Source organism: Tamandua tetradactyla, chromosome 10, assembly GCF_023851605.1.
Source record: "Tamandua tetradactyla isolate mTamTet1 chromosome 10, mTamTet1.pri, whole genome shotgun sequence".
In the NCBI taxonomy this organism is placed as follows: domain Eukaryota; kingdom Metazoa; phylum Chordata; class Mammalia; order Pilosa; family Myrmecophagidae; genus Tamandua; species Tamandua tetradactyla.
In genome coordinates, this window is record NC_135336.1 from 93,212,565 (window position 1) to 93,227,608 (window position 15,044).

A 15,044-nucleotide genomic window follows, 5' to 3' on the forward strand; every position below is an offset into this window, starting at 1 on the left:
CCGCGCTCTGTCTTAGCTCCTTCGCCGGCGAGCCCGCCCTCCCCCACTCCCTTGCCTCTCCCTCTCCCTCCCCGGGTCCCTCCTCCGCTCCCTCCCCAAGAACCTCCCGGCCGCCGGCGCCCATTGGTTGTGCGATCCGGGGAGGCGTGTGCCGGGCCGAGCCGGTTTCATTGAGCGGAATTAGCCCGGATGACATCAGCTTCCCAGCCCCCCGAGCCGGCCCAGCTCATTGGCGCGGCGGCCCCTCCAGGACAAGCATATTGTTCCCCGCCACCGTCGCCGCTGCCACCGGGCTATAAAAACCCGCCAAGCCCAGAAAGGTGCGGATGCTTATTATAGACCGACACGACAACAGCGCCCGCCGCCTGGTTCCCCGTTGCGGCTTTTCGGAGCGAGTTCCTCGAATCACATCCACAGTAAGTGTCCCCGCCCCCAGCAACCGCAGCCCACATCCCAGAGACAGATGCCCCCAATTCAGCTGCGACGCAGGATGCCCCGACGGAGGGTGTCCGGGGATCCGGCTCCTGCTTGCCAGTTCCCCCAGGGCTGCCACGCCGTCCTGTCCCTGCCTACACGCACTGCAGCAGCCCCTTCGCCAAAAAGCGGGAAGTCGGGGTGACAGCGGCTCCTTCTCCCGAAATTCCTGTCAGCTGGCTAGCTCCCCCGGGCCCGGCGAGGCCGCACATGGAATCCGCGGTTGTCTGCCTGTGTTTGCTGCACGGTGTCGATGGAGATGAGATGGATGGATTTGAGGAACCAAATAAATGCTTCTCAATTTAGCTCTCCACCCTTCTCCCCCAAAAGCTCTCGCTGCCCACTCTTTTATTCCAGCCCTGGAGACCCAGCCTCTCCATTCGCAACCAAAGGTGCAAAACCTCTAAGATGCATGAGTGGCCCCCGTGTGAGGGCCACGCAGGGTTCCCTGTAATAAAACCACCTGTAGCTGGGCCCAAAGGACAGGCGGTGGGAAGATTAGGGAGTACTTACATGTCCCTAGAAGGAAGGCCAAAGACAGTAGTGAGGTGGTCGGCCACCCGCGCTAGGACGCGGCGCCGAGGTACTGGCAGAAGCAGCGAGACTTCTCTCGCGGCGTCTTAGCGTCTCTCTCTCCTGTTTCCCTCCTCTCTGCAGGAGGCGCGCGCGGAAGCAACGCGGGTCAAGGGAGGGAACACCGGCGTAAGCTGTGCCTGCCGCCCGGGGCCATGGACTCGGACGCCAGCCTGGTGTCCAGCCGCCCGTCTTCGCCCGAGCCCGATGACCTTTTTCTGCCGGCCCGGAGCAAAGGCAGCGGCGGCGGTGGCTTCTCGGGAGGCACCGTGTCCTCGTCCACACCGAGTGACTGCCCGCCAGAGCTGAGCACCGAGCTGCGCAGCGCCATGGGCGCGGCGGGCGCGCACCCGGGAGACAAGCTAGGCGGCAGCGGCTTCAAGTCATCATCGTCCAGCACCTCGTCGTCCACGTCGTCGGCGGCTGCGTCGTCCACCAAGAAGGACAAGAAGCAGATGACGGAACCCGAGCTGCAGCAGCTGCGCCTCAAGATAAACAGCCGCGAGCGCAAGCGCATGCACGACCTCAACATCGCCATGGACGGGCTGCGCGAGGTCATGCCCTACGCGCACGGCCCTTCGGTGCGAAAGCTATCCAAGATCGCCACGCTGCTGCTGGCGCGCAACTATATCCTCATGCTCACCAACTCGCTGGAGGAGATGAAGCGACTGGTGAGCGAGATCTACGGCGGTCACCACGCGGGCTTCCACCCTTCGGCCTGCGGCGGCCTGGCGCATTCTGCGCCCCTGCCCGCCGCCACCGCGCACCCGGCGGCCGCCGCGCACGCCGCGCACCACCCGGCAGTGCACCACCCCATCCTGCCGCCCGCCGCTGCTGCCGCAGCCGCCGCCGCCGCTGCCGCCGCGGTGTCCAGCGCCTCTCTGCCCGGCTCTGGGCTGTCGTCTGTCGGCTCTATCCGGCCCCCGCACGGCCTTCTCAAGTCTCCGTCGGCGGCCGCGGCGGCCCCGCTTGGGGCTGGGGGTGGTGGCAGCGGCGGCAGCGGCGGGTTCCAGCACTGGGGCGGCATGCCCTGCCCCTGCAGCATGTGCCAGGTGCCACCGCCGCACCATCACGTGTCGGCCATGGGCGCGGGCACCCTGCCGCGTCTCGCCTCTGACGCCAAGTGAGCCGGCGGTTGCCGGTGCGTTCTGGCGAACGGGGGTACCCGGAGGCTGCGGGGCAGGGAGGACTGGCGGGCGTTGCGGGCCAGGAGCTCTGTTCCGAGGACGGGGACGTGGGACCGTGGGCCGGGGGTGGGTGGCGATGATGGGGACTCCAGCACCCGGAATCCAAGCAATGGGGGCGCGCGCACTGAAGAATTGGGGAGAGGGGGCGGGGGGCGTTCGCTCCGGGACCTGACTCGGTCCTTTCTGACTTTAAGCAGCCCTGACCCGGTAGACGCTATTTCATTTAAAACAAAAACAAAACAGGGACCATTGCGTGTATCCCTTCCTCAAGCCATCCACCCCGCTCCAAGAAAAAGAGATGATTTCCAAAAACTATGGTTTCCTGGCGAACACCGCCTGATCCGGGCTACGCAGCACTTCGTTTCACGGGGGACCTTAGGGATTTCCTCTCCTTACTTTATTGATCCGTAAGAGACTCCAGAGGAGCCACACTCGCGTGCCACCGCCACACCCGAGTTGTCCCTCAGGCTTATCACCCCAGCCTCGGCCTTGAGAGTGGTCCCTGTTCCAGGCCAAGGGGCCAGGTGTCGGCTGGAAACTGGCTTTCGGTACCAGACGCTCTTACATGGTGGCTCCGGAGCCCACTAAACCTTCAGCCGCCTGGAAACTGGCCGCGCTTCCCTGGCGCTGCCCTGGGTTTGGGGATTCGCGGTTTTCTAATAAACCACCCATCATTCCCTTTTCAAAAGTACGAGCAAACTGCATAGACAGTCAGAATAGAAACCCTCGTGGAATGAATGACCCCAAATTGCCGAGTTTGGGGGAGGGCGAGGGCGTGTGTTTTTTGGTTATCATAGAAACTTCCCTCCTCTCTTCCAGTTCTTTCTGTTTTCAAGCACAAGATTTCCTACCCGATTTAGGGTAGTCGTTTTGGCCCCTGACGGTCTGACAGAACTAAAAGGCTGTTGCTGTGAATATAGCTTGGGTTATTGGGGGTGGGGTGGGTTCTGTTGGTTTTTAATGTTTTTTTTTCTTCCGTGAATGCGTAAATATAATATCAAGGATGAGGTAAGTGCGTGTGGTTCTGCTGTTTGCTCACGTGACTGAGTGTCCCCCACCCCCCAGTCTAAGTGGGTTTCCACTATATCAGTTTTCCTTTTTTTTTTTTTTTTAAATTTTGACACGTTTAACACAAATGACAGCCCCCTCCACGTGCTCCCCACGTCGCGCAAACCGCCTGGCGCTACCTGCGCTGCAGTGTCGGCTTGGAAGCGCGTCCGCTGCCGAACGTCTCTCCTCTGAACGCTGCCCCTCGCAGAGTGAATCATCTGTTTTATTTTTGTAAAAAAAAAAAAAAGTGCTAAATAATATTTATTACCTGTTTGGTTGCAAAAACGAAATAAATGACCGCGTGTTGGAATTTTAAATAAAATTTAAAGTAAGCCAGGCATTCTCTATGCGTGACTGGGAGGAGGCTGCCGGGAGGCGGGAGACGCGCCTACGCAGGCTTGTGGCGCCGCGGGACAGGAGTTGGGGACGCTATTCTTTGGGGAAGTATTTGGGGACCGTTATGCGCGTTTCTCCCCGAGAAAGATAAGGGGGTCGTTGTCTACCCTTTCCCTCTTTAAAGCACTTTCTGAGCCCGTCCTTCGGATTTATTCGTCCTTTTTTTTTTTTTTCCGACCGTAATCCGGAAATTCCTTTCTTTTCGGCCGAGGATTGAGTTACTTGGAAGTGAAAATTTTCCTCCTCGCGCGAACTTGAGGTCTTCGGGTGCCAGGGCCGCCCGGGCGGTGGGGATCTGGCCGCCTTCCTGGCCGGCTTTTTCTTGTCTCTTTCCTTTGAGGGGCCCCGCCGGGGTGGGTGCTCTTGGCAGAAGCTGCAGAACAGCCCCGTGGGGCTCCCCGCAAAGTCTGCTGGAGTTGTCTGGTGCGGGATGCATTGACTCCTCGTTGGTTTCCCCGCGCTGTGCGCTCTCGTGCCCGCCCGGACCTGCGACTGCAAAGTGGTGGCTGCTAGGAACCGCCGGGCGCCTCGGGCCCCTTTCCCAGGGCCACCTCCGTCTTCCCCCAGCCACTGGGCCCCTCATAATCCAAAACAGTGATACAATTTTAGGACGTTCCCCCTAAGAGAAATTCTGGGTAGAAATTTTTAAAAGCTTTGGCCCTCCTGGTTAAGGACCAGAGCGGCCAGGAGGGCTGGCCGAGAATGTGCGCCCCGGAAAAGATGGTCTGATGGGAGCGCAGAGGACGGGTCCCCCAGACCGGGGTCTCACTGATAACTTCTTAGGTGGCCCCTGGTGGAGGGTCACTGGGGAGGCTTAAATTGGATCCTCGGAGGACCTGAGGTTGAAGAAGTTCTCCTTGGCTGGGCCCCCATTTCTTGAGTCCCAGTCGGGGAGCTTGGCCCACACAGAAGCCACCTGGCCAGGTTTGGGGCGGATTCGTTCCCACGTCGGGGACAGGCGCTTCTCCCACCTCCAGTGGCCAAAGTCGGGCTGCTGGCCAGAACAGCGGGCTCTCAGGCCTCGGAGTCTAAGCATCCTACCGGTTTCCTTTTCAGCGAAGGCTGGAAGGGATTCCGAGGAGGCCGAGCAGCCTGCAGAAGGGAAGGCCTGGGGCAGCGCGCACGGATCCCAGAAGAGGGAAGCGCAGAGCCCAGTAGTTTTTATGCGGAAATCCCATTTGAAACGAAACTTGCCGGAAATTCAAAACTGGTCGGTCCACAGCCGCAGTCCTGGGGGGATGTGGAAAGGATGGAACCCCAAAGGTGGAAGGCCTCGGTCACGTTCACGGCTACCTTTGCCACAAGGCTTGGCATGTGCGGTTGCGGTGTCTGGGTGTGCGTGGAGGGGGAGTTGTTAAAGGGAAATCGATCAAGCTTCCCCCACACCCCCGGAGCCCAAGCTCCCGGCTAGCGTCCAGCCGCCAGCTGGGCTGGACCCGGGCCTCCGGGAAACGAGGGGCTGGGTGCAGCCAGGCTCCCGGCTGTCCCTCCAGTCGCCCGCCTGAACTGAACGCCCAGCCAGGGCCCCTCAGGCTTCCAGCCAACTACATGCGGGAGCAGAACGTCCCCGGACGCCCAGGAGGCAGGGGGCTCCTCGCCGAGGGTGGCCCTGGACTGGCGGGAGAGAGGATGGGGTCTCAGGCCAGCGGCTGAGTTTGGGCAAGGTGGGGGTGGGGAGAGACCGTGCCCCATCGCTTGGACTTTGCTGCGTCCTTGAATGGGGACAGACCTCCCACTGAGAGAGAGGGGAAGGGAAAAGGAGGTAAGAGAAGAAGTCAAGGGCGCGGTCCAGTTACAGGTCCCTATTAGGACGGGTCCCCTCCCGGAAGCGTTAGGCCGGAGGCTGTCTCTTGAGCTCGGCAGCAGCTGAGCCCCAGCTGCGTGGCCCTCGCGGTTCTGCATCTGTCAGGGGCGAGGCCCAGGGACTTCCCCCATCACCAGCTGCCGAGGTCTGTTACATGCTCCCCGGCCCCAAGAACCCCGGAGCTCGGCTGATTTGAGGTTGAGGTGACAGAGGCAAGCGGCCAGTGCAGGAGCCTCCTCCACAGCTTCTGCGCCCCAGGACACTGTCCCTGGAATCTCCACTCCTTCATCTGGGCAGGGATCATAGAGAAATGAGAATTCCCTGGGTAGCCGGAGGTCCCCGCACGCTGCAGGGGAGCTTCTGATGTCCGTGGGGTTGGGAGCTCCGGGTCTCAGAGACACGCAGGGTGGGGCTACAGGGCGACCCACGGCAGTCAGGACTCCCGCGACGGAGAAGACAAGGCCTGCCCTTCTCATTCCCAGGCTGGAACCAGCAATGCCATCCGAGTCTGAGATGTTGGATTTAAAATTCCCTGGACTCTCCCATGGAGAAAACCACCCAAGGACCTTTGAGTCAGAATCCATCTTGCAGGCTCTCTGAACTCTCCGAATAAATACCTTAATGCTCCCTGAAATTTTTCCTAAGGTTAAGCATCATGTCTCCTTTACCTGCCCCATTTCTCATTTTAAGGTTATTATATATTATAATTATATTATATTAATTATATTATATTATATTATATTATATTATATTATATTATATTATATTATATTATATTATATTATATTTTATAATACAGTGCTCACTCACAGTAGGGCCACCGCGGGTCTTTTGCAAAGGCTGAACTCCAAGGATATGAAGATGCTGTGCGGGTGACTGGCCCCTGTGACATTGTCTCTGTAGACACCGAATCCCACCCTGGCTATGAACAGGGACCCGTGGAAGAGTGTGAGTTAATATAGTCACTGCTTGGTTTGCAGACCGCGGGTGGCCCATGAGCTAGACCTTTGAGGTTAAGTCCTCAGGAAGGGCAGAGAGGGGATCCCATTCTCTGGTCCACGCTTGTCCCTACTCCCCAGCTTTCTCCTGGGGGCCACGCTGTTGCTCTGTAGCTGCGTGGTCCGGCCGAGGCCAAGGGGGTGGGGGAAGAGCTTGCAGTAGGAACAGATGCAGCAGAGGTGGGAGGAGCAAGGCCTGGTGAGACAGGGCCTCTGGGGAGGTGGGGAGACTAATAATAGACGGAGGAGGCTGGGAGACTTGACCGCAAGAGTTATTCAAGATAAATGTTAAGGCACGGCACTAAGGAGCTTTTACATTTGCTAATTCAGTTCTCCCAGCACCCCCTTTTGAAGGGTGCTATTATTATCCCCATTCTACAGATGATGAAACTGAGGCACAGAGAGGGTAAGTGACTCGCCCTGGGGTACAGACAGTAAGTGGAGGAGGCGAAGTTGTGAACTGAGTTTGGCGTCCCCGCCCCCACCCCTTAGGTGAAGCTCTTTAGCGGCTCCCGCTCCACAACCCCACCCCCATCGGCCCGGACGCCCCCATCTGGGGGCTTTAGCAATTAACCGGCAAGGGTGGGCGCGTGGCGCGGCCGGAAGAAAGAGCCGGAGCAGGTGAGCGCGAGGCGGCCCCTCATTCCGACGGCCGCCGCCGGGAGGGGCCGTGGTTAGCGCCCGGCCAGCTGCCGCCCCCGCCGCCCCGCGGCGTCCCTCCCAGCCGCAGCAGCCCGAACCCCGCGCCTCCCGGCCCACCGGCCGCAGCCCCTGCCCGGGGCGGGAACACAGACGCGGGGCCACGAACTGAAACGCCAGGGGTAGCTCGGCCGGCCCGGCTAGAGCGCCCAGGCGAGGCCGTGGTGGGGCCCGCGACGCTCGAAGGCGCACGCCCTGAGCCTGGAGGCCTGCGGGCCGCCCCAATCACACGCCGCTGGGCCGAATCGCACCCGGGTTTCCGGATGGCCACCCCCTGACAGCGACGTCGTGGCCCCGGAAGCCTAGTAGGGTGCTGGGTGGGTGCGGAGGGCTGACCCGACCCGAGTTGAAGCAGCTGGCTGGGACCGCGCGCTGCTTCCCTTTGGGGGGGCATCGCGGCGGTCCGTGGATTGTGGGAAGAGTTGGGGATGCCCCCAAAGGGAGAACTCCGAGCCCGCAAGAATCGCAGAGTTTCGTGCAGGGTTCTGAGAGCCGCCCCAGAGCTGGGTGCCCGCTGTGGCGCCCGCGTCAGGGGCGCTTTGGGGTGCATCGACGTTGGTTACGCTCACGGGCCCACGCGCCGCGTCCACGCGCTTAGGCTCATGCACCCGGTCCGCACTCCCACGCGCTTGCACTGCACTCACGCATACAGGCCCACGCACATAGGTCCACACGTTCGGGATCACGCGCGCGGACCTACGGCCTCGGGGCCACACGTGCTCGTCCCCCACCCCCCCGTAGCGCCTCAGGCGCAGGGGCGCTCGCACACCTGACAGCTGCAAACTTGGAAGCTGTCCTAAGCAGGGGCCCCACATCTGGAAGTCCTCCGGTCCGCTGAGTTCAGGAGGTAGGGAGAGCCATCGGTGGTCCTGCGGGAGAAAGCGCTGTTTACCACCCTCCTCCCCACCCCCACCCCCGGTCCTGAAATTTTCGTAGGTCCAGGCCCGCCGCCCTTCCCTCTGGACTTTCCACTTTTCAGGGGCTTGACCTTATTAAGGCCCAATTCTTGGAGCCTGGGGCAAGGGACCAATGGGGACGAGGGGCCCCAAACAGGCTCATGGGCAAATATCGCCCTTCCCACTCTCATCCTCAAATCTTCTCGGATCTGGGAGATCTGGGCTGGTGTGACCGCTGAGAAACTGCCTGACCCTCTCTCCCTGCCTCACTTTCCTCTTGTGTAAAACAGGCAGTTCAGGTAATCACCCATGCTCAGCAGTGAGGGTTTGATGGGTGAAAACGATCCTCCTGGGCATCTCCAGTGTGCACCCACGGGATTTAGCAGCTGAAGGCAGAGGATCGACAATTCTGGAAAGGGCTTGCTGTCCTTAGTTGTGAGGTTTCCCTGGGAGAGAATTCGTAGTTTGGAGCCCTTTGCATCAATGCAGTGCTGGCTTGGATTTTAAGCCCTACAAGTCCAGTGTAAAGGGTCCGGCTGGCTCTGGTGCATTTATGGGGTCCTTTGAAACTAGAGACTGGCCAATATATTTGCTTCCACTCAGGGCTGTGGTATTCAGGCTCATCCCCCTGCCCCCCCCCACACACCCACAGTGACCCTCTGGAACTTCTGTCTCTTCAGAGGTAAACGGATTATCAATAACAGTACTTGCCATGGTGTTGCGCTGGAGATTAAATAAAATACCCCAGGAGTTGGCCTTCTATCTCAACTGAAAATGGGTGCTCTTGGCCGGGGGGGCTGGCTAGGGTTTGGCCTGGACCCTCACACCTGATACTGGGTCCCTAAGAAATATCACAAATATAGGCTGGAGTTGGGGGGCCAGAGCCCGAAGATACGGACTCCATGAGGGGGCAGCTGGGCGGAGGGGGGGTGGGCCAGCTGTGTGACCTCAAGCAAGATTCATGGCCTTCCTGAGCCTCGGCTTCCTTTTCTGCAAAATGGGGACGATGCTAGTACCTTCTTCCCAGGACACCAGATTAGAAAGAGAGCCAGGTTCTGGGCCTGGCTGCCTGGGGTCATCTCACTGAGTCTTCTGTGAGGGTCCCATGAGATAGGGTCTCTGTCACCCTTGGTGGCCTCAGGACCCTGAGTATCTCTGAGCCCTGGACACTGAATCCAGTCCCCACCCCACATCCCCAGTGCAGCGCAAGGCCTTTGGACTTCCAGAGAGTGGCTCTGTTCTTACCTTCACATGGCCCGGGGTGCTCGCTACAGCACCCCACACAGTCATCCTGGAGAGGAGGGGACCCACACTCCCCAGAGAAACCAGAATTGAGTCTTTTCAAGGGCAAGATCCTAGATCAGAGAGGAATTAGTTGACGGAAAGGGTGTAAAGGCCCCTGTCTGTACCCCTCGGATGCCCAGTGCAAGGAGTCAGCCAGGGGGCTCAGGATTCTTCCCACCCTAAAACCACAGGGAGGGCAGTGGTGGGGCCTCCCAGGACCTGGGTTGGGGCTACCCATCAGCCCCCATCCCTGGCTCTGACCTCGAAGGCCAGGACAGCACTAATGAAGACAGCTAGCACTTACCCAGAGTCCTTGCCCAGCACAGGCAGAAAAAGACTCAGGGTTGCCTGCGCCCTGCAAGAGCTTCCGTGAGGGCAGGGAGCTGAGAAAGCCTTTAAGCCCCAGGCCAGGCTGCCCTGCCTCCCTACCTTAATCCCAGATCGTACCCCGGGGACAGGACTTTCCCTCTCTGCCACCACTCCTGCCCCACACCCCCTCCACCAGGTAGGATCTGTGCTCCCCACCCACCTCTGCTCGTCAGCACTCCCCCCCCTTTTTTTGTATTTAACTCACCAGCAACAACTCTCTCATTCAATTTTTTAAAAATTGAGATGAAATTCGCATATCATAAAACTAATCACTTTAAAGTGAATAAGTCAGTGAGTGGCATTTCATACATTGACCATGTTGTGCAACCTCCATCTCTATCTAGTTCCAAACTGTTTTCATTACCCACTTAAAACCCTGGATGCATTAAGCAATTACTCCTTGTTTATCCCTCCCTCCAGCCCCTGGCAACCACCACTCTGCTTTCTGTCTCTATGTGTTTCCCTATTCTGGACACTGCATAGAAATGGAATCACATCGTATGTGACCTTTGCGTCTTCTTTCACTGAACACAATGATTTCGAGGGTCATTCCTGTTGTAGCTCCTGTCAGTATGTCATTCCTTTTTATGGCTGAATAATATTCCATGGTATAGATGTACCACAATTTATCTATTCATCCATTGATGGTCTCAGTTATTTCTGAGTAAGGTCCTTGCATTCCACCAGTGACCATGAAAAGAAGCCTGGACTAGGAGTTTAAAAATGAAAGTCTTGGAGAAGGCTGGGTATCCTAAGGCAAGTTGCTTGACCTTACTGGGCTTCAGACTCATCTACAAAGTGAAAAGGTTGGCCTGAGCCATCCAAGTTACAGTACTCTGTGACTTCTTGCCTCCCTGCCACTTGTGGGAAAAAGCCAGGTGCCTTCCCTGCCAGCTGCAACTCTTGTCTCAAGAATGCCACAGGAGCCATGGGGCTCCCCTAACAAATCTATCCATTTGGATGGATAGATTCTTAGTAAGGAACCTGTTGGGAGCTCATAGTGCTTGTTTGTTTGTTTGTTTGCATGGGCAGGCACTGGGAAACGAATGCACATAGTGGGGTTTTTTTTTGGTGTAGGGGATGCATGGTTTGGGAATCGAACCTGGGTCTCCTGCATGGAAGGCGGGCATTCTAACCACTGAACTACCCATGCACTGCACATAGTGTTTGCAAGTTATTAAACATCCAGCCAGACTTTTGTCGGTTGCGAATTGTAATGAAATGGCTGACAACTTGTGGTGTGTACACAAGGATACAACTGTATCCTCATTAGGATACAGTTAAGAACCACATTTTAAGAAGGGGACATTAAACTAACCATGCACCCCCCCCCCCCAAAAAAAAACCACTATGTGCATTCCACATAACTCAGGAGGAGTGCTCAAACTGACACATGCCAGGCAGCGTGGAGGGGACACGGCCATATCAAATGCATCAGGTGCATTCAGAGCTTGCTGGCGGTGGAGTTACTCTGTCCCCACACAGTGGAAACCTTGCTTTGGGAAGGTTAGAAACATATGGAGAAGTTGAGTTAAGAAACATGCTCTTTCTTAGACCTTAAGAGCTTTGCAAACTACCCTGATGGGGGGGGCCAGGGATCTTTTCCAGTTGAAATTGAACCTATCAGGGAGGGATTTAACATAGAGAGGACTCTGTTATCTCCAGGATGCTTTACAGTTCTGGTTTGAAATGTGGAAGCTCAGTAAATTAAGGTGGGGAAAAAAGTCACCTTCCTTTTGAATACTGCAACCTGACCTCTGGTACTTTCCACCCTCTTACCCTGACCCACTTTTCTTTCCCATGTATTTTATTATTATTGCTATATATTTATATATTTTTGCTATTTTTTAAATTAAAATTTTATTATCTGTCAGCCCCACTAGACTATAAATTCCATGAGGCAGAGCTCTTTGTTTGTCCTGATGACTGACAGACCCCGCTGATGTGGCACAGTGCCTGGGATGCAATAAGTGATCAATAAATATTTACTGAATGAATGGAATGAATGAATGGAATGAACGCATACAGATGACATTTGCCACGGAACCCTTTCCTGCCTAAAGTGGAAGAAGCACAATGCTTCACTGGGATCTCTACACAATATCAGACAAGCAAAATCTGATGCTGTGAAAAGTGCCTCATAAAACTCTATTTTCCTACCCCAAAATGCTTTAAAAATCTGATAAATCTTGGAAGCTGGCCTTGCGTTGATCTGGGGGCAAGCGGAAGGTCAATAAGGGTTCTTCTGAAATAACTTATCAGTGAGTGTGAACAAACTTAGTAACGCTTCCAGTGTACTGCGCTCCACTCTGAAGTGAGAGCTGCCTCCTTCTGACCCTTGAAGCAGGGTAAGAATGAAGATCTTAAGTCTGACCCTAAGATAAAACAGATTCATAACTGGACACATATTCTTATCCTTTGGGAGACAAACTCCTTGGGTTAAAAAAAAAATCACACACATACACAAAACACCAATATTCATCAATTTGATGGATCTTTCTGACAAGGAGCATATCCAAAAGAAAAAATATATGTATATCTTCTGCCCAATTAGCAGCTCCCCCCACTGCCTCCCCCCACCCTCACCCCCACCCATGCCCATGTCCTGCACAGAATGAGAACTGGATTGGGGAGGGGTGGAAGGGATGTGGCTGCAACGTTTCAGTTCAGACAGGTGGCATGAACCTTAGCATTAACTATGATTTTAGACAAAACCCTCTGCGGTTGTATTTCTCTCTACTGCAAAACTGCCCCCTTTGTTGAGGTCGGCTGCACGAACTCAGCTAGGAGAACAATGTGGAGGCTGCTGGTGAGCCATGTGCTAATGTGGTCATGCATTACAGGCCGCAACAGATGGCCTCGAGAACACCCGGGCCTGCGCCCGCCTGCGCCAGGACGCCACGCCCAGACCCTGCTCCCGGTTATCAAAACATTCCTTCTCTTAGAGAGAAGATGGCTACCCGGGAGAAGCTGGCCATGGGCGTTCTACACTGGGCATGCATGAAGGCAAATTACTGGGGCATTGTTTCTTTGCTTGCTTGAATTGTGTTGCAGAATTGATAAGCATCTTCATTTAATTGAAAGTCAGATGAAGGGTAGTACGTGCTATATTGGTCCATCATGGTCATGAGCAACATGCCAACTTTTAATCTTCCCCTGGGATCGGGATTTGGTGTTCAGGAGGTGGTTCTAATTTCCCTTCCCTTCCCTGAGAGTCTGTCTTCTGTCCTTCCCCACATCCTGGTGAATCATCATGGGGAGGGTGTCATCTTCCATCACCACCCCTCAGTATAGACCCAGCTTTCTTGCAAGTACAAAGTGAGCCTACAGAGAAATTTCTTTGGAAACTGTAGCTAAACACAGTGTTTCTGGCCTCCTCTAATGTTACTCCCTGTTTGCCTACAAATAAGATGGAAATCAACATCACCCATTGCACTTTGCTCTTCCCATCCTCACTCGAAGCAAAAGCCGGGGCAGCTTTGGCTGTACCAGCAGCTCGGGGCTCACGTGTGCGGGGGAGTGGGGGCGTGAGTGTCAGCAGGTACCTTTATGTTTCTCCATCCACAGAGACAGCTGAGCAGTCCAGGTGACCCTGCCTATGTCTCCTGCTGAGGCCCCAAGACATGGGCCCTGGGACTCTCTTGGAGCAAGTCTACTCCAGGATGAAATCACCACAGGGAGGCCAGACCTTAGTGCTGTAATCCCAGGTACATTCAGAAGAGAGAACTGGCCAGAGGCACACAGAGACCACACAGTTCTGTAGCCCCCAATGTTCCAACTCACTGAAGTAGATCAGAGGTACACCATGGCCTTCTGGTCATCAGAGTCAATGTTTCAAGGTGTTCATGGGGGAGCAATGGGAAGCTGGCGTGCACCCCAGCCTCTCTCCCAGCAGCCTGTCCGTGGGGCTCACCACTCCTCCGGTTGACACCATGACGTGGATAAGTGTGGTGTCGCCAGAAAGCTCAGTCCAAACACCCTTTTGGGGGAAGGAAGACACAGCAAGCCAACTGCATATGTTAGACTAGAAGGTATTACTGATAACAGGAAGTAATGTTCCTGGTGAGTTTTATCTGGCAGAGAGGCAGCAAGCCTGGTGGCCAACAGGAGCAGTGCTGTGTGGGACAGAGATAGGCTTTGGGGAAGGGCATTTGAAGGGTGTGCTAGTTTATGTATAGGTTAGGCACCATAACAAAGAAAGCTCCAAGACAGTGATGATGGTACCTTGTATAAGGTAAATGTCTGGGTAGGTGGTCCAGAACGAGTTTGGAGAGTTAATGATACCAAGGACCCACCTTCCTTCCCTCTTGTTGGCTCCTACTTGTGGTCAAATGGCCATTCCACATCCATGATCATTTCCATATTCCAGGGAGCAGAAATGGAAAGAGAAGGCCCTGCTCCTTCCCTTTAAGACAAAGAGCAGAAGTGACATACATCACTTCTGCCCATACTGCCTCGGGCAGGACTTAGTCACATGGTCTGACTACAAAGGAGGTTGGGAAATGCAGTCTTCAGAGGGTTGGGTACATGCTTGTGAAATTCCTGTTGCTAATAAAGGGAGAGCAATTATTGGGAGACAGTGAGGAGTCTGTGTCACAACAGGGCACGAAGAAGGAAGGTCCCATTCACAGAGCTTTGCATCAGTAGCATGTGGTCAACTGGTGATTGTTGTAGACTAAAAACTGGTGAATCTCCATGTGAAAACTTTGAAGTAAAAAGAATAAACTTCTATAACTCTTGCTGGTTTGCAGGGCCCTTTATATTTTCCATTCATTACTTCATTGAAAACGAGAAGCCAGTAAAGGGCTCAAAGGTGGTTATGATCATCCCCATTTCACCATGTGCACACTGTGGTTCTTGGTTCTTATGGTTCTTGTGGACCTCAGAGGAGTGGGGAGCAGAGCCCAAACTGTTCTGGTTTCTAGTTCCCAGGCAACGACTCTTTTTGACCCATCATGAGAACCGGACAGGCTCACAGATCTAGTCATTCATCAGTTAATGTACCATAAGACCATATTTAATAAGGTGCATTTGTTTGTACTCAGCCTTCGAGCAGCTCCTCTCCAACCTGCTGCATCCTCACTGAAGGGTATTGCAGACGCAGCCTAGTTCACGAAGCCCCCTTCCACCTACCCTTCAGGGCTTATCACCCACTGAAAGGAGCCTAGCCCTGAAACGTGCATCCTTGTTCTTGGTGGATTAGAAAGGGAAAAAAAAAAAAACACATGATCCACATAAGGCCACATAAATCCAGTGAAATCTAACTTCCCCAAATTCAAGGAGTGGGAAGGTTCTAGATGCTAGAAGGATTATG

The 15,044-nt window shown here is 55.2% G+C and overlaps 1 protein-coding gene across 1 annotated transcript; it reads left to right on the plus strand.

Annotated features, from left to right (window-relative positions):
* The first annotated feature begins 326 nt into the window (after positions 1–326).
* OLIG2 (oligodendrocyte transcription factor 2) lies at positions 327–2,174 on the plus strand. Its single transcript, XM_077117674.1, has 2 exons — positions 327–416; positions 1,132–2,174. The coding sequence occupies exon 2, from the start codon at positions 1,203–1,205 to the stop codon at positions 2,172–2,174; it is 972 nt and encodes a 323-aa protein (XP_076973789.1). The 5' UTR covers positions 327–416; positions 1,132–1,202.
* The last annotated feature ends 12,870 nt before the right edge of the window (positions 2,175–15,044 follow it).